We start from the raw sequence: 13330 nt of genomic DNA on the forward strand, positions 1-13330 counted from the left end.
CTGCTGTGAGCATGCGTCTCAAATTTATAGTTTCTGCACAAAATACCTAAATTAAAATCACACTTAGCGATAAAAGCACACCTGTTGGTACATACTGAAACTTTTATTAGTAATATATGAACTATGGATGTACTTCTCTATAAATAATGCAATGTACACAATGTAACCTTACAGTATTAACTAAATTGCTATCTGTCTATGCAGTGGTAAAGCTGTTTGGCTCTGATATTTAAGAGATAAAATAATGCAATGCTGAACTGAGACAGTTTTTTCTGCTCAGCCTGTGAAAAAAATAAATGGAAAGGTAAAGCAGGAGGACACATGACTGACAGGGGCTCCTTTTAACATCATAAAATACTGATAGAAAAAAAGATAAACTGTTCTTTTTTTTTTAAAAAAAAAAGCTTTATTTAAAAAAACAACAAAAAACACATTTAACTTCAATAACCAAAGCATTATATTCAACAACAAATATCCCGTTAACAACCTGCTTATTGCAGGACAGCAGGAAACTTTTCAAGTTAATTACAGAAACATCAATTAACCATCGAGGTGATGGACGCTAAATTCAATGGAATCACAATTCAATGTAATTACGAGTGGTTCCATTTTTCTGAGACTTTGTTTCGTTAATAAAGTCTCACTCCCAAAACTTGAAAACTCCTGCAGCTATGAGGTCTGACAGCCAGTGTCTTTTACATAAGCACCATGTCATTATTCACTTGAATAAGATTTTACTGGCCCGCCTCTGTGAATCACACATTATCAACATACAAACTGTAATTCAAAAGATATAAAAAAAAATAAAAAAACACCAAAAAAACAAAGACAAAGACAGAATTTTGAGAGAAAAAAAGATCAGCTGTTTCAGTAGTAAAACGATCAAAAGCACCATTTTCCCAGCAAACACGTTATCACTGCAGCAACATAACGAGGCACAAACTGCACGATTTAACAATGAACAGGCGACACTGTTAGTGGTTTGGTCAAAGGATTCAGTGCAGCAAATCTGGATGGATCCGAGTTCCAGTTTAGCTTCTACATTATTTATGTATGTGGAGGTCATTCTCCCGAGCTGCTCTGTTGAAGGTAATCCCTAATGTGGACACATACATAAGTTAATAAAACCGTAATGCACTGATCTTGTTTATAGGTGGGAATTAATTATGTTTTAAATTATAGGCCTGCAGCAGAAAAGTCTTAGTCTGTATATTAAAGACACACCAAACAGCAACAGCAGGTTAAACATTCAGTTTGGATTTTTTAATATTTGGAAGGAAGCTTCACTACTGTGTTTGCTTTTTTTTTTCTTTTTAAATGGATCACAAACTGTGCATTTATCTTTTTCCGTCAAAGCCGTTTGGCCAAACACTTATCTGTCATTTTCCAGCTCCACAGCTTCTAATGGCAGTGCATTTGTCTAGAATGTGATAACAGGATTGTTATGATTAATGGAACCGCTGATCATTTCTGAGCTGACTTGTTCTTTTTGGGTGTTTTAGCTCCTCCTTTCTTCTTGGGCGTGGTGAAATTTTTGTCGCAAACTTCACATATCCAAAGACCTGAGGAGACAGAGAGAATTAATCAAAAACATGAAAAAAACTACACTCAGCTCAAGAAGTGAACTTCCTTTGCAAAGCTAAAAATCTGGGATTAAACCTGAAGGTTACTTGGCTAAGCCCCAAATTGTGTTTCGCAGTACAAGCCTCAGGTATTTGTTGGTCTAAAAATCGCCTTTGTAGGTCCATCTACTCACCTGTAGGTATGGAATCCATGCCCACGCAGAAGGTGTGATATCCTCGATCGCACATGTCGCAGAACATCATCTCGTCCTCGTGGTGGGGCTGCTGGCACACGGTGCAGGTCTTACACTCCATGCACTGCCAGCGGTACGTCTGGATCATGCTCACCAGCTCCTCGCTCATGTCCAAGCAGGATGGGTGGCCTGAAGTTCACGGACATGTGCAAAGAAGCAGAAGAGCCGGAGAGACACACACGAACCCAGATAAATACACGACACATGAAAAAGACAGGCAAAATACCGCCCTGATATTTTACTGACCCCAGTAAGGCATTTATCCACCGACATACTAAAGCCCATCATCTAAAATAGTAATATTTGTGACATTAGAACATTTTCAGGTATAATAAACAAGATGCTGAATTTTTCTACCAATTAAACAGCCTTCATCCGAATACCTGCTAATTCAATTGACAGATGACTTTGAACCACACAAGCTAAACTCTCTTACATACAGTATCATAAACAGTACAAATACTTTAAATCATGCTTACACACAGGTATATAAAGTTAGCCAGCTGTTTAACACTTAACTAAAAGTTTCCTGTGACTAAATATGGAGGTGACTTAATACATGTTAACTGCTGATGACTAACTAGACAATTTGTAGCAAAATACAAACAGATGTGATTAAACTGCCCTCTGGAGTTGAGTGTGTGAACTTACCGCTGTTTTCACACTCGGAGCAGTGAATGAGAGCCTCTGGCTTGCCTTTCTTGTTGGCCTCTTTACCCTTCTGGCAAATGCCACATATATCACTGGGAATGACCTTAGGCTGCAAGGGCAGAATAATGCTATAAAAATCACACACGAGCATCCTGCAGTCATGGGTGTAATTAGAAACAAAACTTTCAATATTTGGTGTCAAAGCTGCATTTAAGGTTTTGGTGAACATAGATTTTATTATGTTTCTTATTTAACTATAAATGTGATCTTTAAATAAAAGTGACCCCAGGATGGCCCTAAAATATCATCTGATCAATCAGCTGCAGCACCACACAAAGTTACCCTTTATGATGTTAAAATGTTCAATAAATTTGAAAAACATTTATACACTCTGACTAATGAATGCTTTGACCCTAACATAACTTCTGTCCTCCCCACGAGTGTGTAAACTCTCTCATGATGACTTATGAATGTGGAAATATGAAGTACCTGACTCATTCCATAGAAAATCAGTGAGTGACTCCCACCTGACCCCCTGAGAATCACCTGATTTTTAATGCAGGAACTTCTAGTAACTTTAGCATATCTAATGACACCATGCAAACTATAAAAATACTGATGGCTGGCAGTGCTACCCATCAGCCTCCTAGAAGATTTGAGAATCCTATTTGATCTTGTTTTCGAGTGACCGTGTTCACAAAGTTGTATGTCCGTGACCCCAGCCCACCCACCAGGGTGACAACAATACCCCCAGCCTTTTAGAGTGAGGGGTAAAAACTCCCCGAACTACAGGCTTTGGACATACACAGGAGTGGGTTAAAAGGATTTTAGCCAGTTGTCAAAATGTAAGAAAATATGGGACCTTTCATATGTTGTAACTTGTTTCGATAAAGTTGACCCCAAAATGCACTTTTTAAAGTTTTTCTCCAGTGTACTATTAGACATCAAATCAAGCATCCAGGGTACCAATGCTTGTTTCTGTTACTTTTTACTCTACATCACAGACAGGCTGAAACTGACATCCCATTATATTATAAGCTTTAGATTTTGACCCCGGTAGTGTTATATTGATTGGGTTGCAGTTCTGAAAGGATCTTAAAGGTCGTTTGAACTCATGTGGATATCTCCTTTACTGAGGAAGCTAAAAGGACTCAAAATAGACGACAAATGGCGGCAAATTGCAACCCATAACAATGTACTTTCTAAGGGCATGTAACTGACAGTTTTCACAGTATGAGGATAAAGTTCACCTGACCTTATTAGATATGCTTAAGTTATTGTATAAATACAAACAAACAAACATCAAATCAGCCAATTCTGGGGAGTCAGGTCTTTTCCTGAACTGACTGATTTTACATGGAACGACCACCCTGTGAATTCACCGTCTAGTTCAAAAGATGGCAGAGAGTAAAGAAACAGAAAGAGCAGAAAAAAAGTGGCTCGGGGACATTTAAGTCCAGACATCACACAAATGGACAACCATTTAAAACTTATGAATCTTGATGTAACTGTACAGGAAGCTGAAGAAATAAACATCTGAGGGTAGAGCCACAGCTCTAAAAACAAAAAGTTGAGTAAAAGTCAACTCAGCAAGTATCTAAAGAGGATGAAATTCTTATAAAGATGAACTGAGCTAATGGAAACATCCCATTAATCACATGTAGCCCTTTATTACTATTATTATATTTATTTATCCTTATAAACTCATAGCATTATGTCCAATTACTTCAAATGCCTGAAGATACAGCGTGACATCCATCATTAAAAATATCCCCTGACAGATTAGATTAGACTATACAAAAGGCGTGGCTTACTAATGGTGGCAATCAAAAACTAGAAACAGAGCAGAGAAGAAAACTAAGAGCGAAACAGCAGCAGGAGAAGGAAACGAGAAAAAACTAAGAGTAGTCTCTTGAACTGAGCCCCGCTGATTATGTGTTTGGTCTGGCTGGATTACTGATGTCACCAGTAACATCTATACTGCCATTTAAAACGGACTCTTTAAACGTATTTGTTGGTTGTAGATAAGTCATGCCTGCATTTTGATTAGGCGGGAAATCTGGGTGGAAACGTACGACACAAAAGGAAACCTTTCTTACCCCTACGCCGTAACTTTAATATTAAGTCATCTGCCTGACAGCTAGTTACATTTCCCAGGAGGTCGGGTTACGTCAGGTTACGTAGAAGATTACAGCGTGGAGTTAAGAGGGGTTTCTGGTTACGTCATATGTTACGGTGAAGCATAATTTTTTAACTTTCACACAGCAAAAATGAATAAGAGCAATCATGACACTTAATCTACTTTCGTTTTTTTATTGCATTATAACTGCTGGATTTACTGTTAATACAATCTACTGATTGATTGTTATGTTAATGCAATTAATGCCAATACAAGTGAACCAGCAGGGCGGTGCCTTGATGTGCAGGCAACATTTTTAATCCCAATCTCAAAAAAACATATATATTTTTTAGCTCAAGAGTTAATTTTTTTCCTGGTTAAATAACGGTTAATAATAATAATTTACTATCATCCTTATTAACCTGTTGACTCTTGACTGATTGGCTTGCGTCACCTGCATGCATAAGAAGCCAGAGAAGGGAAGGCATGGGGTTCGACTCGCACTATTAATTATTAGTTTGGTTTGGATTTATAAGCAGTCTTGTTTTTAATGTTAGTTTTATTATTTTTGTTTATTAAATGAGGAGAAATGCTGAATCTAACTATTGTGGGGTTGGTTTGCATTGTTACTCTTTCGTTTGCTTTTGCCGGGGCTCCAGTCTCACTTATTTGTGTTTGTTTGCATCTTTAAAATGCTTAAAATGCAGCAGTGTAGTGCGTCACATATTTTAGGTTCCTCTGAGCCACGTATTTAAGGACTGAAACAACGTGTAAGCTACCGAAAGGCTCTAGAGCCAAAGCTTCAGTAGGATTTTTCTCTTTTACTCACTACACTTACTTTGTTTATATTACGCTAAATATTAAACGTGCAAAACCTGAACAAAAGTCTGCTGTAGAGCCAGGTATTCAACAATCTAATTCCATCTTTGGTGTTCATAATTAGCTTTTATTTGTGAGTTGCTTATAAAACAGCTTTCAAGTGAGGTCACCATTAAGCACTGCATGTCCAGTAGATGGTAGCCAAACCAGAGCGAAGTAACGTTAATCAGCTAGCAGCCTTTCACATGTGGTGACATTTGAAAAACAGTAACAGTCATTTAAAAAAAATCACTCAAACTTTTCATCCACTGGGGAAAAAAATAAATTCTTCATCACTTAACAGGAAGCAGGCATATTTTTACTTAACAAAATGATAGGTCACACTATATCATATACTTTTATTAGCTGACTACCTCTAGTTGATTCTGGCTACCAACATGCCATGCCACATTTGGACGCTCTTATGCAGAAAGTTGTGATGATAAAAATGTCAATTAAAGCAAACTTTAAAAAAAAACAAACAAACACTGAAAGTCTTAACAGGTCTTACACTATCAAAAGGACCATGCCCACACCACAAAGCTGAGCTGAACTCAACTGGACATACCCAGGTCCATTTTAACATCTGAATAGTCCTATAAAGTTGGATTGGAAAACTACAGACAAATGGAAAGTGCACAATGAGCTGTGGGGAAGCAAAGTGGTGCATTTGCATCAAGTTCAAAGACTTTTAGTTTAAAATGAGGATATTCCACGACTGTGTGTCAGTCTACTTCTAGCTCAGCTCAGCGACAGTGTGAATAAGGTCAGCAAGGCCTCGTCACGCCATGATGACATCACAGGGGCAGGTAATGCCCTTGTCAAAACAGCTGTCTGATACTTATTAACAGTACATCACAGAGTGTATAAACAAAGTATGTTACTTTACCGATACACACTTAAAACAGTAGGGTTAAGTGCCTTCTAGACTTAAGGAGATAAATGTTAAAATTCTTTAGTGTCAACATTAACTACTTTTTAAAAGCAACTACAAACTATATGTGGTTTATATTTTCTATATTAGATTAACAAAATCATTTTATCATTTTTGACCAAAAAGGAAGAAACTAGCAGCCAAAAACATCCACTTACTTGTCTTGGAAGTATTTTTTCTGACAAGTGAGGACAGACAAGAGGTATACTGAAGACGATCAAAAAGCAAAACTTTGTCTTCACCAAAAAAACATAAAATCATCAAAAAAGCGAAAGTGCGGTGAAAGAAACGTGAACTGTTCCTTTAAAAGTTCTTATTGCTCACAGTCTTGTACAAAGAGGAACAAAAAAACGGGGGGGAAAAGCCACGTGGCAATCCTAAAAACAACAACAACAAAAAACCTGAAGATGGGACTCCCAGTGTGTGTTTGTGTGTGTGTTTGTGTGTCTGTGTGGACCAGGCTGTCCCAGCTGAAAAACTGACAAACTGTAGAAGCTGGAGAAAAAAAGTGAAGAAAGCTAGGGAGGGGTGGCGGGATGGATGGAGTAAGGGAGTGGTAGTAGTAGAAAGAGGAGGAGGGGGTAGAAAAGTGCTGCTGCTGTTGTTGGAGAAGAGTTCAGGTGGTTTTGTCCTCTACCTTGTACCCTGCGGTGGCTTTCTGGGATGCAGAGTGGCGCTGGCTGCCGTCTTTTCCCGTTGTTGATGTCCTGTCTTTGGCCTTGGACTTGTGGCTCTGTCTCCCCACGCCCTCCTGGCTCTCCACATCAGATGCGTTGCCGGAAGAACTGTCCTATAGATTAAAAGAATTAAACAGGTGGAGGATCAGTGAAGGACAAATGATATAGCACTGCTGTGCGAGAGAGCATATCCATGACGAGGTAACTGTGATGGAGGTTAGTGACTTTGACATGAGACCTAGGATCAGTCTCACAGTTGGGCATTTCAGACTTCAGTGTGTTACCAAACTGTAATGTGGATCCATTGCTTCACTTTCCTTGCACTGTTTGTGTTAAAAAGCTTAGAAAGGTTTAACTTCTCCCTTCCCAGCCAATCAAATCACTCTGTGAAAATACCCAACAGAGCGATGTAAAATGAAGAGTGAGTAATCACATACAAACATGAGTAAGAGGCAACTAGATTGGCTCATTTATGACTAATGAAAGCTTGGGTAGTTTGCCTTGTGATTAATCAAAATATTCATGGACAGCAGTGACACCTACAACAGAAGTCACTCTTTGTTTTAGTTAACTTTTTGGTTAAAGTAGCATCCAGTTACTCTACACTTCTGGTTTTCTTTTTGTGAATATCTGGTTAAATAGAAAATCTATACAATAAACTAAACCTCTTTCATCGGATTAATATTACTCCCATAACAAATTCATATAGCTGTGCACAAAATACTGTCTTACAGATGAGTTCTTGATCTTCTTGTCATCCTTGCCATCCTCAGCGTCGTCAGAGTCAGGCTCTGAGTCCGGCGCAGGAAGCTCTGGATCCAGTGGAGGTTCGAACAGAGCTGTGTTCAGCGGCAAGTACCGCAGCTCATTGGGAGAGTATCTGTCATACATCAAAATAACAGAGGATCAGGGCGAAACCTTTGATACATTGCACCGAACAGTAATTAGAAGTGAAAGTACTTATTTTAGTGGGTGCCGTACTTTTTGTAATAGTCTTGGAACTGTCCTGGTATAAGAGCCACAGGGTAGGGCCCTGTCCTGGTTAGCTCTGGAGCCAGCACCTTAAACCTGCCCTGGGGCACCTGGATGATCTGGGACAACAAAACACAACACATATAAGAAAATTAAAAAAAAACAAAAACCTCAACAACAAAAAAGACAGTTTGTTGTGGCATTCATAAGCCTCTAATCAGCTATAACCACATATACAATTATGTCATTCAATTTTACTTTTTTGACACCTGTGCACCATCTAACAAATTTTGATCTAACCAATGTGAATATATCAGTGTATCACGAGTCATTTTAAACTACATAGTGCCATACACGGATTTTCTCTTTATAGAGAAACATCACAGAGAAAGCAGTAATGATGTTTTAAGAGAAAAACCTGCACCGCTAGGGCATAAAACTGGAGAATTTCCAGTTGAAGTAAGTGAAACAATAGCCTCCAAAGAGGAAGCCAAAAAAAGCTTTGCAAGCTGTTTTTGGTTTTGGGAGACAGACATCCGCTCTGCTTTCTTTTTTTGATAAATGCCTGAAATTTAAATTAAGTCATCTATTACTAAAACCCTGAAAAAAACAACAACTTTAGTTTGGATTTACATGTGTCTGGAGGTCAAAGTAAGCTCTCCTCTCTTCCATGCGCTCCCTGTTGAAGTTACTGTTGAACTCGGCAGCTTTTTTTGCTGCCTTCTTTATGTACTCGGGGACTTTGCTGGCCTCCACCTTCTGAGGGTTCTGCTGTTGCATTTGCTATGAAAGAATAAAGAATGTTAGAAATATATTTGGAGATGTATGCAGAAGATTTTCATTACACTTTAGATGAAAATAATGTGGCCCTACTTCTACAGGATCTTTTTTTGTTGCTTGTGAACTTACGGAGTACTCTTTTGCTATTCTCTGTCGCTCCCTCTCCTGCAGTATGACAGAATACTCTGAATGTTTAGTGGGATATTCCTTTATCATCAGATCGATCACCTCATCACTCCTCAAAGCTGTCAAACCTGAAGAACAGGAAAGAAAAGGAAAGATGTTACCTTCTAATATCACAACTGGAACAGCGGTCGAGTCTGAGTTTGAAGGACTGGTTTCTACCCAGAGTGCATTGTGTCTCAGTGATGACATTCTGTTCACGAAGGTAGAGCTTCTCTTTGTGGGACAAGTCTCTCCTCTCCATATCTAAAAAGAAACAGAAAAGCACAAACCAACACCACAAGTTAATATCTTAGAGTAACTCTTTACAACAAAAAACAGGTAAACACAAAAAAATCTCACTTCTTACCAGGATACTTCCTCTTGAACGATGTGACTCCCAGATACTCGCTGACCTGCTCCTGCAGCATATAGTACTCTCCTGTATCGTCTGGTGGCCATTTGTATTCCGTCAGGTTTTCTGCTGGGAAATACGTCGGACTGGAAAGGAAGGTTGGAGGGACAACAGAGTTTGATGATTGGACAAGATTTTGTAAGATTAATCTTTGCTGATATAGAGAAAAAAATCGCCATTGGAAGAACTAAATAGACATCAATACTGACAGTTACAGCTTTTAGGGTTTATCATATACAAGTATATTTTGGGGATATATATTAAAATAAAAAGAATGTGACATATGGTAACAACAAATTTTCTGTCCTACTTGGTTGTCAAGAATGCTTGAAAATTATACCAGTGGATGTTTCTTGCCGAATGCCAAACCAGCTTACCCAAGATCTTGACTTGAGGTATCACAGCTTCGAGAGCTGTCCCCTGAACCCATTCTCCTTCTCTTGGGAGGTTGGCTGCCATCATTGGACACTTCTTCTATGACATCCTCCTTCAGAGGAAAAGAAAAATCAGAATTAATTTTTAACATTACATAATGTGATGTTTGAAAACTTTTAGGAGCTTTCTGATTTTGTATTGGACACTTTTATGACACAGAAATGAATAGAGCCCAAATTCATTTTTGCTTGGTAAACCTGAACCCTAGGACTCATAATTGCAGGATTCATCTTCCTGTTGCTACAACAAATTTTAACATGTGATTCTCCAAGTGGGGGGCCCATCTGACCCACTTGGTTCCTGAAAGAGTTTCCATTCTATCATCGCTTAAGACCAATTTGCCTTGAGAGACCCCACTAGAGGCTCCCAGGATCACTTGGTTGACACCATGTTAATGTGACCATTAATGGAGGGACTACGACACCTCCTAGATGAGTTGTTTCATATTCTAAGATAAGACCCAGGATGTGCTGGAAAGATTACTTCTCTCAGCTGGCCTGGTAACAGCTTAGTATCCCACCAAGAAAAGATAGAAGAGGGGGCCAGGGAGAGAGGTCTGGGCATCTCTGCTCAGCCTGCTGTATCCACAAATCAGGCCCACTTAATGGCTGAGCAGTGCATACTTTTACTATAAATGAATCACAGTGTATTTAAACTGAGTGTGATTTTCTGTATATGCTCCACAGGCATGAGATAAAAATCACACACAATGCACACTACTGCTATTTTAGACATGATAGTATTTCCCGGCCTGATGAAAACTTTTTAAACAACTGCAAAAGTTAACATTCAGAGATTTAGCCAGTTTAATACAGAGGGTTCATTTTGAAACACACTAAAAAATTATTTCAGATAAGGATATTTCCCCTCTTACATCAACACGAAGCTTTATTCAATATTATTGACGGTTAGATTATAGAGTTAGATTATGTTAGATTATAATTACTTTTTATGCTAAATACAGACCAAAACATGTATGAGTTTACACGCCAGAGCTGGCTGACAGAAGGAGCACAAATTGTCAAATCACTTATAATATTACGACATTAAACGTCGCGTTTTTACTTAGATCATTCAAAACGTACACAGACCAGATCACTGCAGATACATAAAACGAGGAAATTCAAACCGAACGAGCTAACTAACCAATTACTACACAGCTGAAAACAAAGGAGGGACGCTAATGTGGCTACTGATCATCAATCATGGACTAAAGTGTCCCATAAATGGCCAGTTAGCTATTAGCTCAGGCTATAGCCGTACAGAGCCGAGGGAACTGAGCAAACAGTGACTCGTGTTTTTATTATTAGTATTATTAATATTGTTATGGCGTACAAATGTCACCTTTATGGATTGTGCTCCGGGGGTAGCGGGGTTGCTATCGCAGGGCGGCCTGACGGGGAGCACAGCAGCCATATTTTTTGCTAAATGATTTCTGCAGCTAGGCTAGCATACTAGCTCGTTACTCCTTCGTTGGTGAAGTTTCGCGGCTGTTGGCGAGCGTTGAAACATGGCCGACACCTGCTGGACTGGACGCGTGACTTCAGGACAGGACTGGGACTGTGTGGTATAATCTCGATTTATCTTAATTATTATAGACAGTTAAAGTGAATTCATGGTCGTTACAGTCTGCATAAATTAAAACTACGTTTGATGAGAAGTTTGAACAAGTTTGAGTTATATTAACCCTTACATGCTGTTCACGTGTCATGCTTTGACAACGTGGTTTAGGCCAGTTTTGACATAGGCCAAGAATTCCCTCATAAAAAGTACCTACAACGAATTTTGATCCACACAGTAGCGGGGTTTGATATGGGCGACATGGGCGGTTGCCCAGGGCAACATCGTGATGGGGGCGTGATAATACATACTTATAATTTTCACCGATGTCTTTTCGAAATTCTATGCGCGAAAAGTGGACAAACATTTCTTATCTATGATTTAATTCGTTATTATTAAATCCAAGGGCGTAGATTTGGCATGAACGGAAGGGACATGTCCCCACCAATATTCAGCGATTATTGAATTGTCCCCACCAATAATTTGATCTATTCCAGTAAAGAAAATCAAACCCGATAGAAAGAAAAAAAGAAAACGATCTGTCAACGTCTCATTCACCCAGCGGTGCATGTGACAAATATGGCCAATGTGATTGGCTGTGCCTTTCAGGGAGCTCTGTTTAGTTTTAGCAGCGGCAAGCCTGCGCTGCCAGGAGGAGAGGATGATGGCAGCAAAAAGGAAGAATCCAAATGAACTCATAAAATGTGTCCGTCATAATAACGTTACAGGCTATGCTAGGCTTTGGCCCACATCAGTCTAAAATTGTATGTAACAACGAATAACGTGTTTTGGAAACTAACTGCACGACAGGCAGCACTATTAGTTTTCTCAGTCTCCCAGAGCAGCATTTCTAATTTTGATTGAAACTGTAAGAGAAAACGGCAGCTTTGAGCAAGCCAGGATATTAGTTTACAGAGGCTGGTAAAATTATATTTCTAACATTAAAATGTTGGTGACACAATAATTTCATCCTAATGGTACTGACATATTCATAGGGTTAATTTTTGAGACAAAATGTCATGAGGTAGTCATGATTTTGCAAATATCCACCTTGTAGTGCAGTTGTTTTAAAAATGCACTCACCCTACAACCATTACTGATGAGTCAAGATCTGCACAAATTGACAGAAACACTGAAGCAGCTCCACATTTTATTCTTATTGTCATGTATGTCCTATTTGTCAGGTGACAGAAGAACCAACACAAAGCTCAGAGAGTAATGGTGATACAAGATCACAGGTGAAATTGGATGATGACTTGTTGGTTCATTACTGTATTTGAAGCACATGTGTGACTGCATGTATTTGGAATGTTTCACTGTTATTTATCAGGCGACAGAGGCAGCTCTGCCATGTTGTAGCTCAGACAGAGGTGAAGAGGCAAGGTCATAGGTGACTGATGATTTGGTGCTATAGATTAAATAGTATTTATTATCATGACAATTGTTAGGCTGCTGATGTAAACTGATTCATTAGTGTATATTTGACAAAGAATCTGAATTGACATGTCTCACTTTTTATATGGCACGAATCAATGTGTTATTTTATCAGGTGGCAATATGTCCTAGTGCAGTCAGAGGGGAAGAGCCAGGGCCAAAGGTGAGGCACATCAAGCACAGAATAATAATTTAATCTGAGGATAAAACGCATGTACTGAGGCTGAAAGAAGCTTCAGTGCTCTCAGAAGACTAAAAAGATGGCTAAGGTTAACAATGACTCAAATGAGATTAAACAATGCTGCTGTATGCCATGTCCACCAGGAGAGACTGGACAGTATAGATGTAAAACAAATATGGCAGCAGTTTATCTCAGTTAACGAGAGGAGCAGGCATGTGTTTGGCTCCTTCACATAGTGGACATTGAGTTGTTGTGTGGGACACCAGCAGTGTTGGGTAAGTTACTTTAAAATAGTAACTTAGTTACATTACTAGTTACTTCTCTCAAAAGTAACTC

The 13330-nt window shown here is 39.0% G+C and overlaps 1 protein-coding gene across 1 annotated transcript; it reads right to left on the minus strand.

Annotated features, from left to right (window-relative positions):
- Nucleotides 1-380: 380 nt before the first annotated feature.
- Nucleotides 381-11372, minus strand: phf10 (PHD finger protein 10). The gene is made up of 12 exons (XM_005915081.2): nucleotides 11164-11372; nucleotides 9762-9871; nucleotides 9340-9470; nucleotides 9153-9236; nucleotides 8937-9061; nucleotides 8661-8810; nucleotides 8037-8146; nucleotides 7788-7935; nucleotides 7016-7168; nucleotides 2468-2576; nucleotides 1757-1945; nucleotides 381-1562 (listed from the first exon to the last, which is right to left on the minus strand). Exons 1-12 carry the CDS (start codon nucleotides 11233-11235, stop codon nucleotides 1465-1467), a joined length of 1479 nt encoding a protein of 492 aa, XP_005915143.1. The 5' UTR covers nucleotides 11236-11372; the 3' UTR covers nucleotides 381-1464.
- Between the last annotated feature and the right edge of the window lie 1958 nt (nucleotides 11373-13330).

Source organism: Haplochromis burtoni, unplaced genomic scaffold, assembly GCF_018398535.1.
Source record: "Haplochromis burtoni strain Fernald_Lab_line unplaced genomic scaffold, NCSU_Asbu1 Contig_11, whole genome shotgun sequence".
In the NCBI taxonomy this organism is placed as follows: domain Eukaryota; kingdom Metazoa; phylum Chordata; class Actinopteri; order Cichliformes; family Cichlidae; genus Haplochromis; species Haplochromis burtoni.

Coding starts and splice junctions, on each gene's coding strand:
- phf10 (XM_005915081.2), bottom strand. CDS start 11,235: ATGGCTGCTGTGCTCCCCGTCAGGCCGCCCTGCGATAGCAACCCCGCT. Junction 9,237..9,339: donor GTTCAAGAGGAAGTATCCTG/GTAAGAAGTGAG, acceptor GTTTCTTTTTAG/ATATGGAGAGGAGAGACTTG. Junction 7,936..8,036: donor TTCCAAGACTATTACAAAAA/GTACGGCACCCA, acceptor GATGTATGACAG/ATACTCTCCCAATGAGCTGC.